The sequence below is a fragment of the Opisthocomus hoazin genome, chromosome 28 (genome assembly GCF_030867145.1).
Source record: "Opisthocomus hoazin isolate bOpiHoa1 chromosome 28, bOpiHoa1.hap1, whole genome shotgun sequence".
Lineage (NCBI taxonomy): Eukaryota > Metazoa > Chordata > Aves > Opisthocomiformes > Opisthocomidae > Opisthocomus > Opisthocomus hoazin.
This window is the reverse complement of record NC_134441.1, coordinates 5,623,944-5,635,551: the sequence shown is the minus strand read 5'-3', so window position 1 is coordinate 5,635,551 and position 11,608 is coordinate 5,623,944. Positions and strand designations below refer to the sequence as shown.

Below are 11,608 nucleotides of genomic sequence, written 5' to 3'. Positions count from 1 at the left end.
CTCAGCGTGGTGGTCTAGACAACGAAAGGCTACTTCAGGGACTACTTACTCTGCACTCCCCCCTCTTCTTCCTCTCTTTCTCCAGCCGAGCAGCATCAAGGGGTGAAGGCTGAGTGCGATGAACCTCTGGCTTCGCACCACCTACGCTGCAGGATCCGAACCCGAGATATTCAGTGTCCAGAACAGAGGTAAAAGCTACGAGGCTCAGCTGACGGTAAGTGCAACAGCTTGCTTGCTGGTAGTACCACCGGCAGCAGTCACAGGAAGGTTCAATGAAAGAATCAGACACTAAAAACCCTTAAATTTGACATTTTATTTCATTGCAGAAGAAAATCCAACATAGGCCTCATTATGTTATGCATCTTTAATTATAAAAATAAGCAAAGAAAATAACTTGCATCTTTCTCATTACTATGATATGTTTCAAATAACCTTTATACGAACACACTGAGCTTTAAAAATGTAATTTAAACAATAAATAATGACATATACCAGATATGCTCACTGTTTATTCCAGTACTCAGCAAAAAAAACCAAAAAACCCAAACTCTCTCCCCCTTCTAAGTATCTTTAAATTATAAATACATAATGCAAATTTATAATGGCACAAAACATCTAAAGTGCAAACAAATCACAATGAGAATCATGCAAACATTTCTAGATAAGCCCCTCCCCGCCCCCAAGAGAAATCGTTTCGCAGTGAACGCAAGATTAAAAAAATAAAGCATTAGAGATTAAATAAAACGTGAAATAGCTGGACTTCATCTTGAAAATCATTCCCCATCCCCGGGGGGATCCCTCTCACCTAATTCAAAGCATCTAAAGCCAGGCGCCCTTCCCCGTCGCTGGGCAGCGCCTCTCCCACCTCCGCGTCCCCTCCCTGACAAGGGAGAGCTGGGAACCACCAGCTTTGGCCGGACGGCAAAAGCTGGGCAAGGTGAACCCCAGGCCTGCTGATTTTACAGACGTGTGCTTGGCCTTCCTTGCTGCTTCGGCGTTGGAAAAGAATAGAGACACGTGAGAGCAGCGCAGAACTCTCGCGGTGTGGCCGAGGCTCTCCCCGCCACGGGGCAGCAGTGGGTGCCCGTGCCAGAGGCAAAGCTTTGGTGCGCATGGGTGATGCTTGCCCGTGATGCCAGAGCAGATCGAAGCGGGACGAACTGATTTCCCAGTCCTCTTCCCACCCGCATTAAGGGGACAACAAGCTGGAAAAAGTTGATTCTGAGAACCCAAAAAGAGAGGGTTTGGGGTAAGCTTAGCCCTCCTCCCCAGCCCAAATCAGCTTGATAAACCTTTTTTGGGTTTTCAGAGAAACGGCTGCACGAAGCAACAGAGAAGCCACTCGCCGTGAGGAGCATCTCCGTGGAGGATGGTGGCTGCTGATGTCCTCAGCGAGCCCCGCTCCGCTCTGCGAGGCCGTGGGCACCCAGAGCAGGAGCTGCCCCGCAGAGCCCAGAGCCGGGCGGGCGCCTGGCCGCTGCCTCCAGCCAGGTAAAGACCTTTCTGCCGCTCTTTCCCCAAACAGCCGCACACCCCTGCTGCACAACCCCCACAGACTTCCCTGTTAGCAATCCCCGTCTCCTCACGGAGCAGCGCGAGGTGTAGCGACGTGCGGTGCCCGGCTCTGGGATCCCTGCCTATGCCAAACTTTCAGGGTCAGGATATTCAAGGGGCCTTTGGTTTTCACCCTGCAGAACTTCTCTGTGTTGGACTCTGTATACCTGACTGTGATTTAAGAACGAGCAATATCGCGTCTCGCTTGCCCTGGACAGCACGATTCGGAGTATTAAAAAAAAAAAAAAAAAAAACAACAACCCTCTACTGTCAGCAACATTTTTTGCTGCTTACAATTTTACGACAGCACTTTTGGGCTACATTTAATGAAGACAGCAATATTAGAAATGCTGCCACTGCATCTGGTTTCAATATATTAGCAGCAAGTTATTGTTTAAAGGCTTTGTGGTTTTAAAAAAAAAAGAAAACAAACAAGTTATATTGCTTTAGATTTTGAAAAGAAAAATAGATCCCTCCTTTATTAGCTCTCTAACTCTGCAGTTAGAGACTCTGACGGGGTAGATTTGGAGCGTGGAACTGGCCTGGTTGATCACAAGCCACTTTGGGGCTTTTTTTGGCTCACCGGCGCCCGGCCGGACTACGGTGCGGAGCGCGGCGCTGGGGGGCCGGGCTCGCAGAGCCTGCCGGGGGGGAAAGGCAGAGCGGAGAGCGCGAACGCGTGGGTCCTTCCTCCCGAAGGCAGGCGCAGCGCTTTGCTTCTGAAGATTCAGAGAATGGAAGGAATCTTCCCGCCTTTCCCCAGAAATCAGCTTTCTAAAGGAACTTTTTCCCCCCGCGGCAGCTATGAGAGCCCCAAGCAGCTTTTTGTCAGCCATCGGAGAATTCCCCACACGGCTCTCCAGCAGCGCGGGTGCCTCGGGTAGGACCACGTCTCACAGCAGCTCTGGAGACAGGACTGGCCAGTCTGGACTTTTTTTTTTTTTTTAAAATCCATTTAAAGTATGAGAAGAGAGGCTTGTTTCTGGCCCTGTCCTACTAGTTTCTGTCCTGAACACTTTCTCTCTTCCATTATAAGAAGGCCATAGAGTAGAATGTGAACTCTTGAATATGACAGAGATACTGTTTCCAGGAAAAAAGAAATAGCTAACTTACAAAACTAAGTTTATGCAATAAACTTCTTATATTCTGCTCCTTTTAAGCAGACTCTCGTGGAATTTATGTACAGTACATGACAGATTTTAAAACTATTTATACCACAGTTAGAGCAAGACCTTTAATACTCTAGTCTTAAGACAGGGTTTGTTTTTGTTAGGTTTCTTTTAAAGCTTTAGACAGTTAAATACAGTACATAGATGTTAGCTTTTAGATACAATGCAAGATTATGTAACCTGACTAGCTCCAACCATAGACTGGCACCTCTTTTCATCATTTCCGTAGTACAAAATGTTCCTTTCCTGATTTGGTGTGTGTGTCGGGGCCGGGGCGGGGGGGAGTTTTAACTCATTTTGCACTGTGGTGCCAGGTCACGGTCACTAGAATCATCCACAGCTAGCGGGCTGGGTAAATCCAAAGGTTAACGGAGCTCTGTTGGAAGGACTAGGACTGTATGACACTAAGGGACCAGGAATATGACATTCATATTCGTCCATGGCCAGCACAGATTCATAACACGAATTCCATTGACATCTTTCGGATGTGCAATAGTTATTAGTGCATCTATCGTCGCCTACCAGCTCACTACGAGAGAGAATGAGCCATTCTCCTCGGTGCCAAATCTTCAGACTTCAATGGTGTGAGCGCTACAGTACGTTTAGAGGTTGGCGTCTGAAGGCCTGACTACTGTACGGTTATATTTAAGACTAAGATTGTTTGGGGTGTCTTTTTGTGGGGAAGAAAAGAGATGGAGACGTTCTGACGGCGGGAAAGCTGAGACACTGAACACAGACCCATGCAAAAGTTTTGTTCGAGAGGAATAGAAAATATTAATGACTAAATCTAAAACCAGTTCCTAGTTGTTATGAAAACTAGCTACAGTACACTTGGTTTGGGTGCATTACTCTTCTAGAAGAGAGACTTCAGCTTTGGTAGTGCTTAGCATCCCTTACACACCCATTGTCGCTCCCCCGAGGCCTCAGGCGCTTTCGGCAGAGCTGCGCTTCGCGTGGGCCGGGACGGTGCCCTCACCTCGGAGGTTCCTCAAGTAGAGTTTTAGCTTCTGCGGCTCGGTGATGCGTCTCCGGGCGAAGTCCGCGCGCGGGTGGCCTTGGGCGCAGTGATCTGTCTGCAGCAGGTGGAAGAGGCTTGCCATGTTGGGCCCGATCTTCTCCATCAAGCTGTCCTTGATAGTGCTGACAGTCTCTTCATCGCACTCCAGCAAGCTTCTCACCAGCTTGTTGTAATACCTGCATGAGAGTTACCATCCGTTATTCCAAGGCATCTCCCAGCAAGACCAAAGAAACAAGGTAAGAGCCAATCTCAAGCCAGGAGACCAAGCAAAAAAACGATAAGAATCAGAATTTTTAAGTCATTCAGGGTGTGTTTGAAATTGATTTTTTTGACAGTGTACAATGTACATATTCCCACTGCATCTAACAAGTGCCCTGGACCTGCTGTGCCCGTGGTATGCAGAAGGATCTTCTAATGTAGTCATCCTCGGTGAGCAGCTGCTCCAGCTCTGCAAGGGAAGGCTGCAAGCACAAGTGATTTTGGTGTTACTCGAGTGGATTGGGAAGAAGGTGAGAGCGAGGAGCTAAGACAATCTAGTAGTGGACTTGGGTGTGTGTTTTACTCTCCACTAAACCTGAGTTTCTAGAGCTTTAGGAAGAAAATTCATTCCATCTTTCTAACAGAAAGACACTGCCCGCCACCAGACAGAACGGCAGACCATACAGACCACCGGTCTGAGCCAGTACGACCCTTCCTATGAATGTCCCTGTGGCACCATCGCCTTCGTGCCCTCTCCCTTCCCATCCACGCACAGCCTTTGGCAAGGGGCTAGAAGTGGGAGAAGCGAGCTCGGTCCAAGTCGGAGCCTGACGGATGCACATTTCCCCTGGGGACAGATCTTTCGGACCCACAATCAGCTGCCGCTTCCAACAAGCTGACCTTGTGCTAAATCACAAGTGAGGACATTCTGCTTTGCCCTGTTGCGTGCCCACCTCCTCTGAAGCCTGCTGCTGCGTTTTGGCCTTCCAGCAGCCTGGAGTCCGCATTCCTTGCTCGAGGAGGGAGCCAGGAAATTGTGCTGATCTGGTTCCCCAGTGCTGCTTGAGCTGAGCGGAGAACAGTGCTCAGAGGAACGATCCTCTGCGGGGCTGGGGCAGAATGAGCACAGCCCCGCGGGCACGGCTGGCTCGGGCAGGGCGAGCAAAGCTGGCAAGTGGGACCTCACCGTACGAAAGAACATCTTCGCAGGGCGAGAAAGTTGGGAAAAGAGGAGCAGTCCCATATTTCCTGGGCTACTTCTGCCTGAAAGGACGACGGGGAACTTATTTTAAGCCTTTAAGGTCACCGTGACATTTTTCCACAGGAGCAGAGAAGAGAATAACCTGCAGGTGGAGGAGGGGAAGGAAGAGGGAAATGCGAGTTCACATTCAAACTCTTTTCCTAACACTCCGCTCTGGCCTTTAGAACAGCCAGGGGAGGTCAGGTGAGGTCAAAGTTTCTGCTGTGCTCGAAGTACAGCAGGACCAGGCTTTGGCACGGTGGAGCACCGTGCAAGCACAGCTCGGCAGAGGTAGTATTAAGGTCCGAAGCGTGCACAGTAGTTGATGATGAATGCATCTGCGCAAGCCACACACCCAGCTTTAATCAGTCCCAGCCCAGCAGGGCAGGAGGAGCCGATCCCATCCACCTTCCTCCGCCGCGCTGCCTGCACCTCCTTCGTACAAACACAGCTCGGTGGTTTCCATAGCTGGAACTGCAATCAAACAGCTCACCAGTGCCTTGCGGTAGCTAGACGGCAAGCAAAGGCAACAAGGCTTTCCTCTCCTCCCGCTCCTGCCACGAGATTAAATCGCAGGAAGATGCTATGACCTTTAACTACTTCCTCTCAGTGTCCCAGGCCAAGTGGCACATTCTTATTCTGTGGCTATGTTGGGACAGGGGCTGGGAAAGCAGGATGCTTTAGGAGACCTCAATGTAAACTATTAGCTGGGAAATCCTGCTGCTTTTGTTACTCAACATGTCATAATATCCTTTGGCTTCGACAAGGCTTGGTGCCTGGGGGGGAGGAGTTCCCCCCGCCTCGGGAGACGCCGGCTCAGGCTCGGTCCTCTGGAGAGGAACGTCCCCAGCACGTATTGCTGCTCTCGCTGCGTCCTCCCTTGCTCGAGCGGCCACGCGTCCCCCCTTCACCAAGGGCTCCTTTGCTCTCCTTATGGACCCGAGCTGCTCCTTTAGCCTGTGAAACACTGATGCCGCAGGGCTGCCTGCTCTTCATCCCAGCCCTCAGGGGAACGCTGCAGCAAACCTCTTCCAAATTTGCTTGGGGGAAGAGAGGGAAGACCACACAAGTATAATTTTCACCTTCCCACAAGTGTAATTTTCTGGGTATAATATCTACAACTGAGTGTTCTATAATAAATTTATGCTGGTCAGAGATGCAACATCTCTTGATCACTTGCGTACCAGTCCTAGGGTAGGTCTGGAGGCTTAGGATAGTGCTAGATCAAGTCAAGCAGCCACCCCAGAGGAGCTGTAGCATCGCCACGGCCAGCCAACATACTGAATTGCAGCTTGGTCTGTTTGCGCTCAAATTCTAGAGCATATTTACTCAAACTGTTTGAAAAGATCCCTTTTATCCCCATCACAAGACTCAGCATGGATTGTTCCAGGATTTAGAGGAAGAAATCCCTGCCCTTGCAGCGTGTCTGCGCAGACTGCAGCAGCTCCCTGAAGCCTCTCTCTGTCCCTTGTCCTTGGAGGATGGGGACAGGGCAGCTCAGTGCTCGGATAAAGGCACCGGAGAGCAGCGTGACGTGCCCATTTCTGCAGGCAGCCTTTGCTATTAAGAAGGAACAGGGATGAAGATAACCCTAGAAGGGACCATTAAGAAGACCAAACTACCCCTAAAAATATGAACTACCAGATCGTGGCAGAATCAGGTTCTAGGGGAGCGTGTTCGCTGGTTCCCTTTCAGCTTTCCTAATTCTTCACATTGCCACGGTAAGCCAGAGGGCAAGGCCATGTTTGCTAGGTGCCACACGAACCCAAGGAAGGGCATGGCTGCAGTCTGAAGGAGTGAATGAAGTTACAATAGGTTGAAAAGCTCTGAAGTGCTCAAAATGCCAGAGATGCTCTACTAATCAAGCTGGCTTGGTATTTAAAAGCTCTGCTTACCATTATACTGCATTCAAACGAAAAGAACTAACAATTAAACAAACTCCAGGCTTTCAAGTAATGTATGTCTAGTTAATTTTATGATTCTCCTCTGGAGATGTTTATAAGTGTATTTACCAAAAAGAGAATCAGAAGAATGCTGGTAAAACTTCACAAGGATTTGCAAAGGCAGAGAGCGTTACTTAGGCCAAGCTGTATGAGGACTTGTAGGAAGTTAGTCAGCTCGGTTCCTCGCATTTCTTTCTCTGTGCTTCACATTTTTGCATTTGATGCATTTCAGCTGAGGAAAGCTCCACGTACCGGTTCGAGAACTGATTGGGAAGCTGGACGACCTCCGTGATGGCTTCGGGATTTCGTTTCGCAATGCCGCACATGTCCAGCTTGCTGTAGCACTCCTCCTGCACCTCGGAGATCATTCTTTGGAAAGTGGAGCACCTCCGGATGGCAAGGAACACCTTGGACGTCACCCCGTTTGCAATGCATTTCAAGCTTTCTTTCACAAAAGCTTTTCCCTGGAAACGGAAGAAAAAAACTTAAAACTCCAAGAGATTTCATAGAAAGGAATGTATTGACGGATACTTCGCTGGGCTGGCTGCTGTTAATTACCCTTGCTGCAATTACAGACCTGCTGGCGGTCCCTTACCAAGCACAGCAGGGAACTCGCAATCACTGCACAGCTCTAGTCACGGCAGTTTCAGTTGGGATGCACTCAGTCCGGGGACAACAGCCAGCTCCTGTTCCCAGAAGATTTAGGTGCTGGAAGTCTTTGCATGAACAGACCTAGAAGTGCCAGCACCAGTGATGGGCCAGTCCTGCCCTCGGGGAGGCAGCCGGACCACCCGCTTCACCAGACCTCGAGATGCTTGCAGAGCGTTGAAGTTTGTCCTCGGGAGCGGGAGGGCACGGGATGAGGGGCCGTGCACGTTTTGGGAAGAAAGTAGGAAGGAAAAGGGCCCTTGGCAGAGCCACGGTCCGCTGATATTATCCTATTTATCCTCCTGCGAGCAGCTGCCGCTCTGGAGAAGCTGATCTGGCCGTGCATTCCCAGGCCTGAGGACTTCCAATTCAAATCCCAGCCCTGTGCCAGGTCACACAGTCAGAAGACTTACTTTGTTATAAGAACGTTTATATTTCCTCCTGAAGAGGAAACTCAGCTCTCCGCCCCACAGAACGCTCCTTGCCAAGTCCTCACACATAGCGTACAGTATGTGGAAAATGTACTGTAGAAAAGAGCCCTGAACGATGCATTTGTAGCCAAAACCCAAAATTGTCGTTCAGAGGAGTAGCTGAGCAGCAGGAAGGGCTGCAAGAAGGGAAGGGTTAAACCTCTACAGACCCCACCTCCACGAGGACAGAGAAATTAAGGCATCCATTCAGCAAAGCTTTTAAGCACGTGCTTTCGTGCCGCAGGACTTGTAAAAGCACTTTATTGAATCAGGGCATGAAAAGGGAGCTCTAACGGAGAGGCATTATGCTTGTTCCCTTTCTGCTCGTACCGTACCTGAGTGTCAAATTTAGCAGCGCTGTAGAGGAAGGACTTGCAGATGTCGTACATGCCATCGGTGTCGCACGTGGAGTTCTCCAGGCAGGCGAAGGCCCCGCAGCCCACCTGGAGGGCACTGTTCAGGCAGCGAACCACCTCGGCTGCGGAGAGAGGCACAGGCACGGCATTACACTCCCCGACACCGCCAAGCAAGCCCTTCTCCAGCACAGCATCAAGTCCTGCTCGAGTGCAGTCAAGCAGCAGCCTTACTGCTTTCTGGGACTGGAAGGAGATGTGGTGAGGAGACCCCAGAGGCACTGCTCAGGGGAGTTCTTAACTGAAGGCACGCAACAGACTGGAGCGAATTGAGGAACAGAAGCTGCAACTACCGAAACCTTCAATTGGTTGCATGCGGATTAAACGAGAGGCAACATCTGAGAGTCTTTGGCTAGATGGAGACTTAAAGGTCCACCCCAACCCCAATTCCGATTGCATGCATTTGCAGCTTTACTCAGAGTTCCTTAAAGAAGGCAGAAGTGATGAGGCTGGGCCCATGAAGAGCCCTGGGCGTTGAGGTCTCCTCCGCGGTCTTGGACCGAAGGGAGGTCAGAGCAGCTGGGCAGCATCTGGCTCACAAACCTTGCTTGGAAGGGAGACTGAAGCGATGGTGATGGCCAATAAGATGGCACAAAGTTTTCAGTTATTGTGAGGAAGCGCTGGTTTCGCTGGCATTGGAGGGGTTGGTGCTTTCTAAAAAGCGTAAAGTAACTAAAAATAAGATTTTAGTTTGCATGTCCATTATCAGAACTAGAAAGGGCTCGAACGAGCAGCTTGGTGCTCAGTACTAACCTGGTACCCAGCAGTTTGCAAGCACAGCCAAGAAAGGTCGTATGGCTGAAGATTTACAAAGAGCAGGGACATTTGGGCAGAGAAAGTTCAGGTACTGGAGCTGACCATGTATAATTAACCTCCTTGAGGCAGCAGTGAGTCTGAACAGGAGGGTATCCATGTCACCCCCTCTTTTTTAGTGCAGAGACTATGCATTTTAACAATGAATCAGCAGTATTGCCACATGATTGCCCTGAAATTAGTAGGGATTAACCTTTTTTGGTAAGCTGAACATCTGTCCCCTTCTGTGTCTGTGCAAGGCATATTCATTACTTTTGCAGATCATGTTACGAGACATTCTTTAGGAAGAAATGCAAACCCAGTGTCTCCCACCACGATCCTAGGTGTGGGGAAAGTGAGGATTTGCATTTAGTGGAAGAGAAGACACCTTATTAAGAGCTAAGCTGTAGCCTAAAGAAGTATCTATATACCTAGGATCTTTACAGAAAAGGAAAAAGAAATATGTATAAAAAAATCACCCAATTAACCCCTCCTCATTCTCCGCTCTTGCTTACGTGCCTGAAGGGAGAAATATTTGGTAAGATCATCCTCTCCCCAGTTCATAACCTCACCATTGCACGAGTCATTCCCATAATTATGTTTCCACAGGTTCAAATTATAACTTTGCTTTCAGCGGACTTAGTATGCATTAAGCTTTTATTGTTTTAGGCACGGTGCAATAGTGAGACCCTATGTTTCTATAGCAACCAAATACAAAAGGAAATTGAGCAAACACCCTAGTATAATGCTGCAGAGCCTTGCAGATCTAAAATAAGACATCTGTTAATGAGCTCCAAATTAGAGACCTAATATCTTTTCAGTATACGAGAAGACAGATTTTTAATTTCCATTGTTCAAGACAATGTGTCCAACTTATCTGAGCATCTCTAGTGCACAAAGTAGAGACATCCAGAGCTGACTTGCCAGCAATTTTTTTATCCATTGTAAAAGCAAGTTTGCTAAATGTCACAACCGTATTTTTATGGTACCATCTAACTGATAGCAATCAGTTTTCGAAAATAAATGCTAGCAGTGGACAGTTTCTAGGTTACTGCATTCTTCAGAGTCACAGATCTCTCTCCCCCTCTTTGAACAGACAGATGTTTGGCAGAACAATGGTTCAATCAAATTTTCATGGATTTTATCAACTTCCTAAAAAGCAAGGGGTTTAACACCAAAGTATGACTGCAACTGGGGAAGAGAGAAAGATACATGCAAGCAAGGGGAGGGGGGGGGGGGGGGGAAGTACATGGAACTCATTTAGTAGATGGGGGAGGAGGAGAGAGAAGGGATTGCATCCTGCAAGCAGATCACACATCGGTTCCCTGACCCAGCTCCTGAGAGGAGCAGATTTCTTCTCCAGCTATGCACCAACATCCTCCTGAATCAGCCCCTTAATTTAATATTTGTTCCTACCAGCCATTAAGTTTATAAGCAAAAAAAAAAAAAAAAAAAAAAGAAAAAAAAAAAGGAAAGAAAAAGAAAAATGAACAGTAGAGATAACTGAGACAGTTTAAGACACCGGTGTCCAGGCTCAAAGCCCTCCTTGCTGGGTGTTACCTGAGTTCTGGGCTGCGACCCTGGGTTTCCTGGGGCTCACAGAGTCATTCTGTTCAGCTTCGTAGGACGCAGATGCACTGATCACCAGCAGCAGGAGAAAACCAGACTTTAGGAGCATTCTCTGACAAGTTTCCGCTAAGTGTGGTTTTTTGGGTGGGTTTTTTTTTTTTTTTTTTGGTGTATGTGTGCGTGTGTCTCTCTCTCTCTCTCCTCTTCCACTTCGGCTTGCGCAAAGACGTGGATCTGGATACGCGCTCCCAGGGAGAGAGCAAGGAGTCCGCCGAGGCTGGGGGACGTGCTGCGGCTGGGCTCTGCCTGGCCCCTCTGGCTCTTGCTGGCTGGGGGACCAGGAGCCGCGTCGAGGGCTTTTATAGCCGCCCTTATCGGTCCCCCCGCGGGCTGCCGAGCCAATCCGGAGGCGCTGGGCAGAGCCAACGGCAGACCGGACTCATTCAAGCCCCAGAAAACTGCAACTTCGCAGGAAGAATATTTTCCAGCCAATTAAAAGTACCTGCCAAACAACAATAACCCAAAAGTTAATCTTTGGAGAGGCGGTGGGAAAGGGGAGGGGGGACACACACACTTCCTATGGATAACTGAGCTGAAGGAAATGACAGGGCAGTCCTAAATCGTCCCCCACCCCCAAAAATACACCTGCCCTTTAAGAAAATCTATTTTCCCACCCATTTAGCTGTTATCCCAGCTTGGAAGAAGGGAAGGGGCATTTTTCTACGGCACGTACCGTGGGGGCTGGCACGGAGCGTTCCCGTGGGGGGTCAGCTCCGCACCCCACCTCGGCCCCCCAGAAGGGCGACGAGGACG

The 11,608-nt window shown here is 49.1% G+C and overlaps 1 protein-coding gene across 1 annotated transcript; it reads right to left on the bottom strand.

Annotated features, from left to right (window-relative positions):
• Positions 1 to 344: 344 nt before the first annotated feature.
• Positions 345 to 11,238, bottom strand: STC1 (stanniocalcin 1). Its single transcript, XM_009940847.2, is given in 5 exon segments — positions 345 to 3,917; positions 7,156 to 7,367; positions 8,357 to 8,499; positions 10,787 to 11,177; positions 11,179 to 11,238. Coding segments are annotated over 5 exon segments (1,077 nt in total). The 3' UTR covers positions 345 to 3,646.
• Positions 11,239 to 11,608: the final 370 nt, after the last annotated feature.